General features: G+C 47.4%; 1 protein-coding gene across 1 annotated transcript in view; it reads right to left on the bottom strand.

Moving 5' to 3' along the window:
- LOC147724825 (ranBP-type and C3HC4-type zinc finger-containing protein 1-like) overlaps positions 1-14377 on the bottom strand; it is a 431577-nt gene that overhangs the window by 35550 nt on the left and 381650 nt on the right. Inside the window, exon 12 of the mRNA XM_086966324.1 lies at positions 6343-6441. Within this exon, the coding sequence (XP_086822450.1) occupies positions 6343-6441 (99 nt within the window). The remainder of the gene's footprint in view (positions 1-6342; positions 6442-14377) is intronic.

The following is a 14377-nucleotide window of genomic DNA, read 5'->3' as shown; positions in this document are numbered from 1 at the left end:
TGTCTTCTGCTTACTCTGACCCAGAGCTTGCTTTTAATTGAACTGCATTTTTGAGTGTGTCTTCTATTGATTTTTTTCTGCCCACAGAATTCCCTCTCACAGCCCTTGCTGTTACTAGGACTGCTTCCGAGGACCCTTCTGTCAGACGTCATTCTTTATGTCTGATAATTCCATCCCAAGTGCGCCCTGATGAAGAAAGCCTGTATTGGCACTTGTCCGAAACGCGCGTCGGCGCTTCTGTGTGTGGTGATATGTATGTGATTGTTTGTATGTGTAGCTGGTTGTACAAGAGGTGTGTTTGAGTGAAGGAGTGAATGTACTTTGTGCCTTTTTTGAATCATTTTGGTGTGTCCTAGTTTTTTAACCTAAGTCTTGTATTTAATGATGAAATGTTTAACAGATGTTGCTACACTGTTCAAATGAAACTAGTTTTCTATGAAAATGCTCTATATTAAAAAATATGTGGTTAGTTGAATGTATGAGTAGAACTGTGTCCTCCTGGCATTTAGGGAACACCCCTTTCATGTTCTTCTTTCCAGCGGGTGTGGAAACCTGGCGGCGAAGGTTGGGTATTTTGCGTTTTCGTGTGTGGCGAACAGATCTATGTCTGGATGACCCCACTTGCGGAAGACTGGATGAAGAACTTGCAGATGTAGTTCCCATTCGTGAATTTGTTGCGTCTGCCGACACAACAGATCTGCTATCTGATTGTGAACTCCTGGAAGGTGCTCTGCCAACAGATATAGGTTTTGTGGAATGACCCATCTCCAAATGTTCTGTGCGAGCTGGGACAGTTGTAGAGAGTGTGTCCCCCCTGCTTTTTGTATATAATACATGGCTGTCATTTTGTCCGTCCGGATTAAGACAGCTTTGTTTTGTACTTGTACTTGAAATGTTTTGAGTGCTAAGAATATTGCTAGCAGCTCTAGATGGTTGATATAGAACAATTTCTGTTAACTGTTCCATTGTCCTTGAGTTGTATGATGTAGGACTCCCCATCCTGTGAGAGATGAGTCTGCTGTGAGCACTAGCTGTGGAACAGGTTCGAGGAACCGCCGCACTTTTGTCAAGTTTTTGGAGTTCCACCACTGCAGAGAGCGATGTGTGCGGCTGTCTACCAACACCAGGTCTGTTAGTTGACCTTGAGCCTGGTTCCACTGTTGTGCTAGACATTCCTGTAGCGGACGCATTTGCAGTCTTGCGTATGGTACTATGAAGATGCAAGATGCCATCATGCCTATTAGTCTCATGAACACTCTGTCTTGCAGAGATTGTTGTTGTTGAAAGGCTGTGACTAAGGCTTGAATGCTGTGTATCCTTGCTGGACTGGGATACGCTAGAGCTGTAGACGTGTTGAATGTAGCCCCTAGATAGGGATGTATATGAGAGGGTTGCAGGTGCGACTTGGTGTAGTTGATTGTGAATCCTAAGTCGTGCAACGTTTGAATTGTCTGATGTGTGTGTTGGACACACTGATTGAATGATTTGGCTTTTATGAGCCAATTGTCTAGATAAGGAAAGACATGCATTTGTTGTCTCCTGAGATGTGCTGCTACTACTGCTAGGCACTTTGTGAATACTTGTGGTGCCGTTGTCACTCCGAATGGAAGGACTTTAAACTGATAGTGTTGTCCTTCCAGTACAAACCGTAGATACTTTCTGTGAGCAGGATGTATAGGAATGTAGAAGTAGGCGTCCTTTAGGTCGAGTGTTGTAAGGAAATCACCTTGTTGCAGCAGTGGGAGCACTTGTTGTAAAGTGATCATATGAAAATGATCTGATTGTATGTAATGATTGAGGGGCCTGAGGTCGAGAATTGGTCTTAGTGTCCCGTCCTTCTTCGGAATTAGAAAATACAGCAAGTAAGCGCCTGTTCCTTGTTCTTGTGAAGGAACTAGTTGTATTGCGTCCTTTTGTAGAAGTGACAGAACTTCTTGTTTGAGCAGAGTAAGGTGTTCTGCAGACATTGGACGCTGCCTGGGTGGTATGTGTGGAGGGGTTGCTGTAGGTTCTAGGCAGTAGCCATATTGGATAATCGGTCTTACCCACTTGTCTGTTGTGATGGAGTTCCAGACAGGCAGGAATTGTGTTAATCTGCCCCCCACAGGGGTGGAATGCTGTTGAGGGAGCAGAGGGAAGTCACTGTTTTGTGGTGGAAGAGGTTCGATTATTGTTGTTACCTCGACCTCTTCCTTTGTTGTTATTCCCTCTATATCCTCCTCTAAAATATCCCTTGTTAGAGGATGTTTGTGTGTTAGATTTGAAGGATGTTGTATTGTCTGCCCCAGTTTGTTTGGAGCCTCCTCTGTAGAAGGAGCGACGAAAGGAGCTTGTGTGGACTGTAAAGCTCCCATAGATTTGGCAGTGTCTGTATCCTTCTTCACCTTTTCAAGTGCAGTGTCTACTTCTGGTCCAAACAATTGGTTTTGATTAAATGGTTGATTTAAAATGGTAGTTCGCACTTTCTGTTTAAATCCTGAAATGCGTAGCCACGCATGTCTCCTAAGTACAACACTAGTATTTACAGCTCTAGATGCAGTGTCTGCTACATCTAGTGCACACTTGATTGAGGCATTAGAAATTAGCTTCTTTCTTGTATAAGGTTGTTTGCCTGTGCCTTATATTGATCTGGTAGATGATCTAGTAGTTTCTCTAACTGATCATAATGAGCCCTATCATATCATGAGAGGAGGACTTGTGTGTTAGTTATACGCCATATGTTGGTAGCTTGCGCAGCTATTCTTTTGCCTGAAGCATCTATAACCTTGGAATCTTTCTCAGGTGAGGGTGCCTCACCTGAAGTTTGTGAGTTTGCCATTGTCCTAGCATTTGACACAACTAGTGAATCTAATGGTAGTTGTCCTTTAATGTAGGCTGGATCTGCAGGTGCAGGCCTATATTTTTCTCAATTCTAGGGTTTAGGATCCTAGTACGTACAGGGTCTTTAAATATCTCTGGAGCATGTTTGTGACCCCTTTAATCATGGGAAGAATTTGAGCAGACCTTTGCGATTGTTGAAATGTGTCTAAGAGAAAGTCTTCCTCTGCCTCATCAGAATGCACAGTGACCCCATGGTAAATGGCAGCTCTGTTCAACAGGTGACCAAAACCAATGTTATCTTCTGGGGAGAAGGTTTCGATGGGTATGACTGTGGGTCAGGAATATCTGGCACATCCTGTGGGTTTGGGTACTCCCAGTCTGTATCAACTATAGAGTATGGGAAAGGCTCATCTGTGTTTATCCCTCTGCCTAAACTATACTCATCATCATTCTGAGGTGAGTGTGAGGATTCAGGAGGAGAATGTGAAGGAGATATCTGTGGTGAAATGTTAAGATGAACAGGTGATGGAGAAGGAAGTATCGGAGAAGAAGGGTGCATAGAAGATGTGGCAGAGTCCTTCTTCTTGGCAGTAAGTACAGGTGTGGATGTTGCATCTGCCTTCCTCTTCTTGTGTGGTGTAGTGGATACATGACCTGTCTTTGGGTCAATGTAAATCTTCTTTTGCAGAGGATCTGGTTGGAAAAGGTCTTCTCCTTGTGGAACCTTTGTCGGCGCCGATTTTTTTGGTTCCGGACGAGGTTGCTGTCTGTTTTTAGCCTTAGGAGGTGTTACAATGACCTTTGGCATAGTTTTCGACACAGAACGTGTTGTTTTCGGTGTCGTGGGCTGTTTCGAAGGCTTAGGCGCATCGGAATCAGGCCTTGTCTGTTTTGGTACCGAAGACGATGGCTTCGGAGTGGAAGCTGGTCTCGGCGGCTTCGAGGCGTCGGATGCTGGCTTCGTACCCTTGTCTTTGGAAGTCGACGGTTTTGAAGCCGAGACTTCTTTCGGTTTCGGTGCCGAAGGAGCTTGTGGGATCGGCACGTGCGGCCTGCTCGGTACGGAGCTACTGGAAGACTTAGTTACTTTCTTTGGAGCCGGGCTCGATGGCGGGGCTGTCGAAGGGGTTTTTCGGTCACGACTGGGCCACGGAGCGGAGTGTTGACCTTTGCCTTCGATCTGGGGGCTGTGTGCGGTGCAGGGGCAGTAGTACTCACGTACTGAAGAGATAGTATGGAGTCATCTGAGTCGTCTGCCTCTGATACGATCTGGAGATCATCTGAATCTTTTTCGGGAATGAGCGGAACCTCCTCGTCGAAGATATCCACCGGTTCCGGAGCTGATCTCTGCATGTCGTGCTGACGGGCCCTCCGATCTCGGATGGTTTACTTGGATCAAAAGGACGCGCAGGCTATACAGCTGGATTCATCGTGTTCTGGCGATCAGCACAGGTTGCACACCTCGCGGTGGTCACTGTGTGGAAACTTTGCTCCATCTCTTGAATGGTGTCCTTTCCATGAGGTGTAGGCCTCACGGCGTGGATAGGCCCAAAGGCCCGCGTCGACGACCAGAATCGAGCTGATGGAGTCGAAATGATGTTAGTCGATATCGAAAGTAGTGTGGTACGTTTTTGGTACGTTTTTTGCGCTGCGAAGTACTTGAGAAGTAGATTTCTAGCCGGAGCGGAAAACTTTCATTCGAACCCAGTGGCAGAAAAAAACTATCTGAGGATGGAGCTGAAGCCCATGCGCACTATCGTCCAAGGGAGGAGTCTCCTATCTCGTGACTACAAAGACTTCTTCCAAGACGACAACAACATGCAATCATCCGAGCCCAACACCAGGTGGCAATTTAATGCTAAATGTAGTATCTGCAGCTCACATGCCTCGAACATTAGCTTTCCCATTAAAGAGAGTGCTTTATTACAATTTCATAGGTACCAAACATGACATATCTACCTGCTCCCAATTAAGAATAACAGCTTATTAAATGTAATAAGGAATCTCCAATGTTATCGTACTGAAGTGATATACCTCACTGTAGAGAAAACGTCTTTCAGAGTTTTTCACTACCAGGACACATACAACTTAAAAGTACATGTCCAACCTTTTAACTACACAGCACCCTGCCCTATGGGCTATATAGGGCCTACCTTAGGGGTGACTTAGGTGATAAAAGGGGAGTTTAAGGCTTGGCAAGGGGGTCTAAATGCAAGTCGACATGGTAGTTTAAAACTGCATTCAGGCTGCAGTGGCTGACCTGGGACATTTTTAAAGTGCTACTTGAGTAGGTGGCACAAAAAGAATTGCAGTGTCACTGGTAGCATTTCATTTACAGGCCCTGGGAATATGGTATACCACTTTACAAGGGACTTATAGGTAAATTAAATATGCCAATTAGGTGTATGCAATGAAACCATGTTTAGGGGAGTGAGCACCAGCACGTTAGCACTGGTTAGCAGTGGTAAAGTGCACAGACTCCTATGGTCAACAAAAACAAATTTCAGCAAAAATCGGTAGTAAGTAGGCAAAAAGTATATTGAAAGGCCACCCTAAGGCTGACAGGTCTAACATCTTGCATGTATTGGAAGGATCATTTTTCCATATTATGTTATGCAATGTTAAAGGGACTTCTTAAGCGCATGTAACAAGGCGGGTTCATGGCGGAAAGGCCGCAGTATTAAGCGGGCAATCACCTCACTTATATGCTTGGGAGAAAAGCCAGGCCTTGAGCTTTTTTCTGAACTGGGAATCGGGGGAAGCTGTTCTCTCTTCCAGAGGAAGCGAGTTCCAGAGTTGTGGGGCCAGGACCACAAATCTGAGCCCTCAATGCTTTTTGCATTTGAAAGGGGGGGGGGGGGGGAGATAATAGGTTGAGGTTGGAGGAGCACAGATTTCCGGAAGGGATGTAGTGTTTGATCATAGAGGATATGAAGGCAGGGTAGTGCTTGTCAATGTTCTACCCATAAGAAAATGTACATTAACATGCACTGCTGGCCTAAACTCTGCCCGCCGTCAGTAATATAACCCAATCTGTCCCTTTCACACTTTAACCGAATTTACAATGCAAGCACGTAATAGATGTTAATGTCCTCACTCTAAGCCGTTTGTTTGGAATAGTCACTCTAAGCATTCCATTCAGGATCCAAATTATTGTTATATCAGTAACATTAAGTGAAATAAAATACTCAGTCTATAATATTTCCTTATTGAGATTAGGATATTTGAGGTTTCATCCCTGAATACTATTTATATTTTTAAATGCCGCTTTCCACATGATGCTTCACTTTGACCAGTAACATCTTCTATTAGAACCACATTAAGAACTTCAAACATTTCTCACTTTTGTTCTGCACACTCCAGTGAGCCCCCATCCCTCGGCTCCATTGGTCCAATACGTCATCCTTACTCAAGGTTTTTTTGCAGTACTTTTTTATGTTGTAGCGGTTTATAATTATGTCTGTACCCTGAAAAAAGTAAAGGATCCATAGCAAGTTTCGCACCTCTGTGTACTTGTTTTACCTTTAGCATGTCATTGGTCTGGCGGGCGGCAGAATCATTCTGAGCTCGGATTCGAATGTCGTCTTGGTATTGACGACAGTTCATTCCCTCGTGAATGGCCTAAAAGGAAAAAAAACACATTTCAGCCCAATAAAATGTAATTTCCTCCTGTGCCCATCTCCTGATTTTGTTCAAGGCATCAGATTATAGATATGAAGAATGTACGCATAAACTAAAACAACTCAGTGAAGGGGTTTATCTATGGTGCAATATTAAAATGTGCATTACAGCTATTGTACCCAGAGCAAGGTGGACATAGTATCAGTTTGATTACAAATAGCATTCATCATCTGACAGTCGTCAGAAATTACATCACAATCTCCATTCAGGATATTGTTAGAGGGGACATACATTGTAGAGAAAAAACTGTTCTCTCCACCCAGTGCTGTATTGCTAACAATCGCCAACAAGCGGAGGTGTTCTAAAGCCCAAGTTACTACTTGTCTAACGATACATCTGTAAGAAACTTTAGTTAGTGATAGATTCCTTACCTTAGAATATTCCCCAGGCGTCAGTCTGGATCTGGAAAGTTTTCTGCTTAGCAGTACCCCCTGTACGGCAGTAGGTGGCGCCGTGTGGCTCTGTGCCCGTCACTGGCGTCATATGTGCCGGGATGACGTCACAGAGGCTACTTAGGCACCACCCATGCACGCTGACGTCGGTTCTGCACACAACATTCCGCGCCGAAACGCAGAGGCATGAAAGAAACTGACCTTTGGTGCATAAAACTAGGGCCCTAAAAAGGGATGACCTTAACCCTAGTAATGAGTTCGTAGAACGGGGAGGATGGGTGGGGCGATAAGGGATCTATCACTAACTAATGTCTCCGACAGATATATCATCACACAAGTAGTAACTTGTGCATCTGAAAGAGACACGTTCGTGATAGATTCCTTACCTTAGAATAGATAAGCCAGCAATACCAACCCCGGTGGTGGCCTGCGAACAAGATTACACCAAAAAGCCACGGAGCACATAACGCCCAAAGAAGCAGTCTCTCCAGACCTGACATTCAAGTCAGTAGTGCTTGGTAAACGTCTGCAGCGAGGTCCACGTAGCTGCCTGACAAATGTCCTGCAAGTGAACGGCATGTCCCAAGGCAGTAGTGGCTGCAGTTGCCCTGGTCAAATGGGCACGCAGCCCCACAGGAGGCTCCTTCTTGGCCAAGGAGTAACATGCTTTAATGCACAGAACGACCCACCGGGAGATGGTGCGTTTGTGCACAGCCCGACCTTGCTTGGCGCCCACTTAGCCGAAAAAAAGCTGATCATCCACCTGGAACTGCAGTGTACGCTGCAGATAGAAAGCGAGTGCACGTTTTGGGTCCAGACGGTAGAGCATCTCCTTGTCTCTTGAAGGATGCGGAGGCGGAAAGAAGGTGGGCAAAGTGATGGTCTGCCCGATGTGGAAGGGCGTGACAACCTTTGGCAGAAAAGGAGGACGGGTCCTTAAAACTCCCTTGTCAGGATGAACGAAAAGGAAAGGAGGTTTGGAAGAAAGGGCTTGGAGCTCACTCACTCTTCTGGCAGAGGGGATAGCAACCAGGAAAGCTGTCTTAAGAGTAAGAAGATGTAAAGGACAGTTATGAAGCGGCTCAAAGGGAGCGCACATCAGAAAAGTCAAGACAAGATTTAAGTCCCATTGAGGCATTATGAAGGGCACGGGAGGAAACGTGTGTGTAATACCCTTGAGAAAGCGGTAAACAACCGGCGACTTAAAAAGAGAAGGCTGATCAGGCAGCCTCAGGAAGGAGCAAATGGCAGAAAGATAGCCTTTGATAGTGCCAGAGCAGAGCCCTGCTGGGCCAAAGAAAGGAGAAACAGAAGAACCTCAGAAAGAGGGGCTGAAATGTAAATGTAAATGTAAATGTGTTGTACTTGTATAGCACACAGCGACCCCGGACCGGGGTGTCCCGGCGCTTGTACTCATACCGCTCAGGAACCCTTCCTGGCTTTCCTTGTGAAGTGTCCACTCCTGGGCACCTCCATGGTGAAACCAGGCATCCCTCGCGCTGTTGGGGCCGTTGTGGAGATTAAGCAAGCTATTGCCCAGAGTTGCAGCGTGGGACCCATGATTAGAATAGGCACTGAGGCGAGAATATCCGGTCAGAGGAATTTATGAGCCCAAGACCCGCCGAGGCGGGAATCGAACCCTGCTCCCTGGCCAGAACTCTGCATCAAGGTCTGCCGCTCTAACCATTGAGCCACACTCCTCCACTGAAAGGGGATCCACAGCCTCTGCTGTGTACCATGACACAAATCTGTTCTATCGGCAGGCGTATACCGTTTTGGTGGAGAGACACCTAGCTGCCAGAATGATATTACAGACTTCGGGAGGAAGGTCGAAAGCCATCAACTGTTGCTGCTCAATCTCCACGCATGGAGGTGGAGGCTGGACAGGTTCGGGTGGAAGGCCGTCCCCTGCTGCTACAACAGAAGATCCTCCCGAAGAGGTAGACGGATCAGGGGATCGATGCTCATACTGTGTAGCTCGGGATACCATACTCTTCGTGCCAAGTGCGGAGCGACAACTTGGTCCCGGTCGACCCTGATCTTCTTCAGCACTCTGGGCAGAAGTGGTATAGGCGGCAAGGCGTACAACAGATCGCAGCTCCACTCAAGACGAAAAGCATCTCCGTGCGAGTGCTGCCTTGGAAATTCCAACGCGCAGAACTGATGATATTGCGCGTTCTCTTCAGTGGCGAATAGATCTAACCAAGGCTCTCCCCACTGCACAAAGAGACCTTGCATCACGCCCGAGTTCAGACGCCACTCGTGAGCCACCATGCACCGGCGGCTGAGTTTGTTCGCCCTGGCATTCAGAGAACCTACCAGGTGTTGAACCACCAAGGTAATGCCTTGATGTTCCAGCCATGTCCAGAGGCGCAGAGCCTCCTGACATACGGTCCACGACCCCACCCCGCCTTGTTTGTAACAATACCACATAGCGGTGTTGTTGTCCGTGAACGCCTGCACTACACTTCCCAGATAGAGGGAAGGAATGCCTTCAGTGCAAGCCGGATCGCCCGCAGCTCCAAAAGGTTGATATGGAGCCGGGACTCCGCCGGAGACCAGAGGCCTCCGATCTACGCCTCTCCCATGTGTTCTCCCCATCCCAGGAGGGACGCATCCGTCACCACTGTGTGTTCTCCGGTTGGGGAAGGGAGAGGGATCTGCTACTGACCAAGTCGCGACTCGTGAGCCACCACTGCAACTGTCGTGCAGCGCCCTCCGAGATCTGGATGAGATCGGTCAGGTTGCTCTGATGCTGTGCCTACTGGAACTACAGGTCCCACTGCAGAGCCCGCATATGCCATCTGGCATGCATCACCAGCAGGATGCAGGAGGCCATCAGGCCAAGAAGCCGGAGAGTCATCCGGACTGAAACCCGAGATAGAGCGGAACCATAGCCTGAATATCCCAGACTTGCTGCTCGGGAGGATAAACCCGAAACAGCGTTGAATCCAGAACTGCTCCGATGGAAGGGAGCTTCTGAGAGGGACTCAAGTGCGACTTCGGCACATTGATGTAGAACCCCAGCAAATGCCGGAGGTCGGCCGTAGACTGGAGGTGGGAGACGACTGCCTGGGGCGAGCCCACCTTCAACAGCCAGTCGTCGAGGTAGGGGAAGACTGACATCCCTGACCTGCGCAGATGAGCTGCGACCACCGCCATCACTTTTGTGAACACCGAGGGTGCTGGTAAGGCTGGAAGGGAGCACAGCAAACTGAAAATGCTCCTGGCCTACCATGAACCGCAGTTAATGCCAGTGGGCCGGCAGGACAGGGATATGAAAATAGGCGTCCTGCAAGTCCAACGCTACCATCCAGTCTCGAGGGTCCAGGGCAGTCAGGACCTGAGCCAGAGTCAGCATCTTGAACTTCTTCCGGAGGAAGCGATTGACGTCCCGGAGGTCCAAGATGGGGTGGAGGCCCCCTTGTCCTTCTTGGGGACCAGAAAGTAGTGGAAATAACAACCACTCCCTACTTCCTGATCGGGAATGTACTCAATGGCCCCCTTGGCCAGGAGGGGAGTGACTTCCTGATGGAGAAGAGCCAAATGATTCCCCGACATGTTTTGTGGCATGGCTGGAGGGGAGGACAGAAAGGTGAGCTGGTAACCTTGGCAGATTATCTGCAGCACCCACTTGTTCGATGTGATTTCGCGCTAGTGGTGGACGAACCCTGCCTCCTACCGGTGTGGCGTGCCCCCTGAAGCTCGGATTAGGAAGGCTTGGAGGTGGAAGCAGCGGGTGTGCAGGTGGACTGACCCGCCCGCTTGTTACCAGTCTCGCCCCTGCGGAAGCCATGTCCGTGGCCATGCTGAGGCATGTTCTGTGCAGGCTTTGGGAGTAGCGTGTCTCTGCGCCTTTACCCTGGCCACGAAAGGAATGAAACCCATGCGTGGCAGGGCTCTTTGTGGAAAGACCCAAAGACTTAGCCGTGGCCTTTGAGTCTTTAAAGCGCTCCAGGGCACTGTCCGCCTTGTCGCCAAAGAGGTGAGAGACATCAAAGGGCATGTCCATGAGCGAGCTCTGGACATCAAGCGAGAACCCGGTAGACTGCAACCAGGCATGGCGCCGCAACGCCACAGTCCTGGAAATCGCCCTGCTCAAGGAATCAGCCGTGCCCAGACCACACCTGATGGCAAACTTCGCCGCATCCTTGCCCTCAGCAATCACTTGGGAAAGGACGGCCTGTACTTCTTCATAACATTGAGATAGGACCTCTGCTGCCGTATCCTACATGGCATGGGAGTAAAGGCCCAAGCTGGCTGAGGAGAACAACTTCTTGCCATATTGGTCAAGCTTCTTAGAGTCCTTATCCGGCGGAGCCATCGGGAAGGCACTTTGTGATATCAAGGCCTGAATGACCAGGCTCTCAGGCGTGGGGTGAGTGGTCAAGAAGGCAGGGTCACTAGGTGCCGGGTGATGACACCTAGCGACGTTCTTATCCACCGGTGCCCCCAAGACAGGCCGCAACCAAGTGCCCAAGAGGACTTCGGTAAGGGCCTCATTGAAAGGGAGGAGCGGCTCCGACGACGTATATGCCGCCTGGAGCACCTCCGTAAGGAGGTTGGTCTTAAGGCCCACCATAGGGAGGTCAAGATGGAGAGCCTCCCCATCTCGATGGAGCACCATAGTGTAAGAAGCGCCCTCCTCCATAGTAGGCGGAGGGGAGGCAAACCCCGGGTCATAAGACACATCAAGATCACCCGCATCTTGAAGGTCATCCAACCAATCCTGCTCGTAGTCACACTGCCGCGCAAGGGGGCCTCGGAGCCATCCCAGTCCTCATCCTGCTCCGGGGTAGAATAGCCGGCCGCTGCGTATTACGGCAGCACGACCCACAAGACTTAACGCCGGGCATCCCTACTTGCACCAGGAGACGAGAGAAGGAAATAAAAGTCTCAAAAAAGTGGCCAAAAAATAACCGAGGGAAGTGCTCAATCCGGATCTGCGCAGAAAAAGAAAGAACTGACGTCAGCGAGCATGGGTGGCGCCTAAGTAGCCTCCGTGACGTCATACCGGCGCTTACGACGCCAGTGACGGGGCAGAGCCGCACGGCGCTACCTACTGGTGCGCAGGGGTACTGCTAAGCAGAAAACTTTCCGGATCCAAACTGACACCTGGGGACTATTCTAAGGTAAGGAATCTATCACTAACGTGTCTCTTTCAGATATGAGCTTTGTTTGCTGATGTCAGATTGGATTTTGAGGTCTTCTTTAACATCATTCTCCTGATGACCCATGATCAAAAGTAGTCTTTTAGTAATATCTATGAACTACCTATGATAGTGTGAAGAATACTGTGTTCATCAGGGAGTACACAATAGTTGTCAAAGTTATATTATAAAGTTGTTATTCAAAGTAACCCTCACTCTTCATAACCCTCATCACAAAGTAACATCACAACCCTCACAGTTGTTTTGAGAACAAATATGATTGCAACTTGTGTCTTGAGGTCTTGTAGAGGTGATGTTATTGCTGAGTACAGAAGACTAACATTAACACTGAAAGTATTGATTCACGCCGATACATATAACAAGCAAATATGTGGATTGCTTCGCAAAGCAAAGACAAGCACAGCTCTCTTTATTTTTGTTTAACCTCAACCGTATGGTCAACATCTAACACAGCTTCAGAAAAAAATACTAAACCATACAGAATAAGAAATGCAACTATAGAAATCAATGGAGAAAGATGTACAATGCAATAATAACAGAATAATAGCATAACATGTAGTAGGACATTAATTCAGTTCATTGAGCATTAGTTTACGAACTGACAGCAGCTATAGGCTTTAAGATGCTTTCATGATGAGAAGTATGGGGAAATTTCTTGATTCTAAGGGGTAAAACTTTGCAGGTAGTGGATGCGGCACCCGATGAGAATGCTTCGAGAGGAAGTTGTTCTAAATTTTAGATCCTCAAACTAGAGTATATTTCTCCCTCTGAGGCTTTACCCGAAATGGAGAGCAGCTCTGTAAGATGAATGACTTTCTAGGCTGGAAAATGTATAAGACAATAGAAGGGCACGTTTAGTTGCTCTTAAAATTGGAGAGGTCTAAAGAAAAGACAGGGTGTAGGAGATAGTCAGTATAGACTTTAGAGGAAAAGGTTGAACTATAGCTTTTTTAATCTCCAGCCACAAAGGAGTATAGTACTTTGAAACCAATAAGAATCGTGTTGTATAATAAAGATAGTATGTCAATCATAAAAATTTGATAATCTTAAACCAGCATTAGCATACTGAAGATACATATAGCATATCCTTCGGGTCTTCCCATTCCATATATAACGGGAAGTAATTTGTTGCAGTGTTCTGTAAAAAGATAAAGGGAAATAGGCAACAGAGAATATATATAATATTTAGGATACAATATTCATTTTACTATTAAGGAAAAGTGCAATGTGGACACCAAAGAATATTAGATTGTTTAATCATATTAATCATATCTGAGGTACAGTGGACATTAAAAGGGAAAATTCGGATTTATTTATGCTTAAAGTGTATACTGAGACAGTAGAGAATATTTGTGGATTATAGCCAGAATAGCAAGAAGTGACGATTCTCATTTAGAAATAAATATTAAAAAATCATCTGCATATGCTTCAGTTTTAATGGTGCTGTTGCAAATATGAATACCTATATTGTGGATGGAGTTCCTAATAGAGGTAAGGAGAGGTTCAATAGCAAGAAGGATAAGTAGGGACGAAACGGGACATCCATGCTTAGTTCCTCGATAAAGGGAAAAGGAAGTAAAGATATGTCCTTTAAACTGATTCAATCAATCAATCATTTGTAAAGTGCACTACATACCTGCGAGGGTCTCAAGGCGCTGAGGAGGGGGCGCTACTGATCGAACAGCCAGGTCTTGAGTATCCTCCTGAAGGTCAGCAGGTCTTGGGTCTGTCGTAGGCTCAGTGGGAGGGTGATCCACATCTTGGCAGCGAGGTGGGAGAAGGATCTCCCACTGGTGGTTGTTTTTCAGATGCGCAGGACGGTGGCGAGTGAGAGATCGGTGGAGCGTAGCTGGCGGTTTGGGATGTAGAAGGCGAGCTGTCTGTTGAGGTAGGCTGGGCCGGTCTTGTGGAGTGCCTTGTGTGCGTGGGTGAGGAGCTTGAAGGATATCCTCTTGTTGACGGGGAGCTAGTGCAGGTTTCTCAAGTGGAGGGTGATATGGCCGTGGCGTGGTATGTCGAAGATCAGTCGTACCGAGGCGTTTTGGATGCGTTGTAGTCGTTTGATGAGCTTGGTCGGGGTTCCCGCGTAGAGGGCGTTTCCGTAGTCAAGTCTGCTGCTGACGAGGGCCTGGGTGACTGTCTTTCTTGTATCTGTCGGGATCCATCTGTAGATCTTGCGGAGCATGCAGAGGGTGTTGAAGCAGGAGGAGGAGGAGATGGAGTTACCCCTCTACTAAACTAAAACCTTAAATGTAAATAGAGGGATTTAATAATGGTAATAAATGGGAGACCAATATGACAGATTTCCATAAT

Source organism: Lissotriton vulgaris, chromosome 4_1, assembly GCF_964263255.1.
Source record: "Lissotriton vulgaris chromosome 4_1, aLisVul1.2, whole genome shotgun sequence".
NCBI lineage: Eukaryota > Metazoa > Chordata > Amphibia > Caudata > Salamandridae > Lissotriton > Lissotriton vulgaris.
This window is presented reverse-complemented; position numbering and strand designations above follow the sequence as displayed.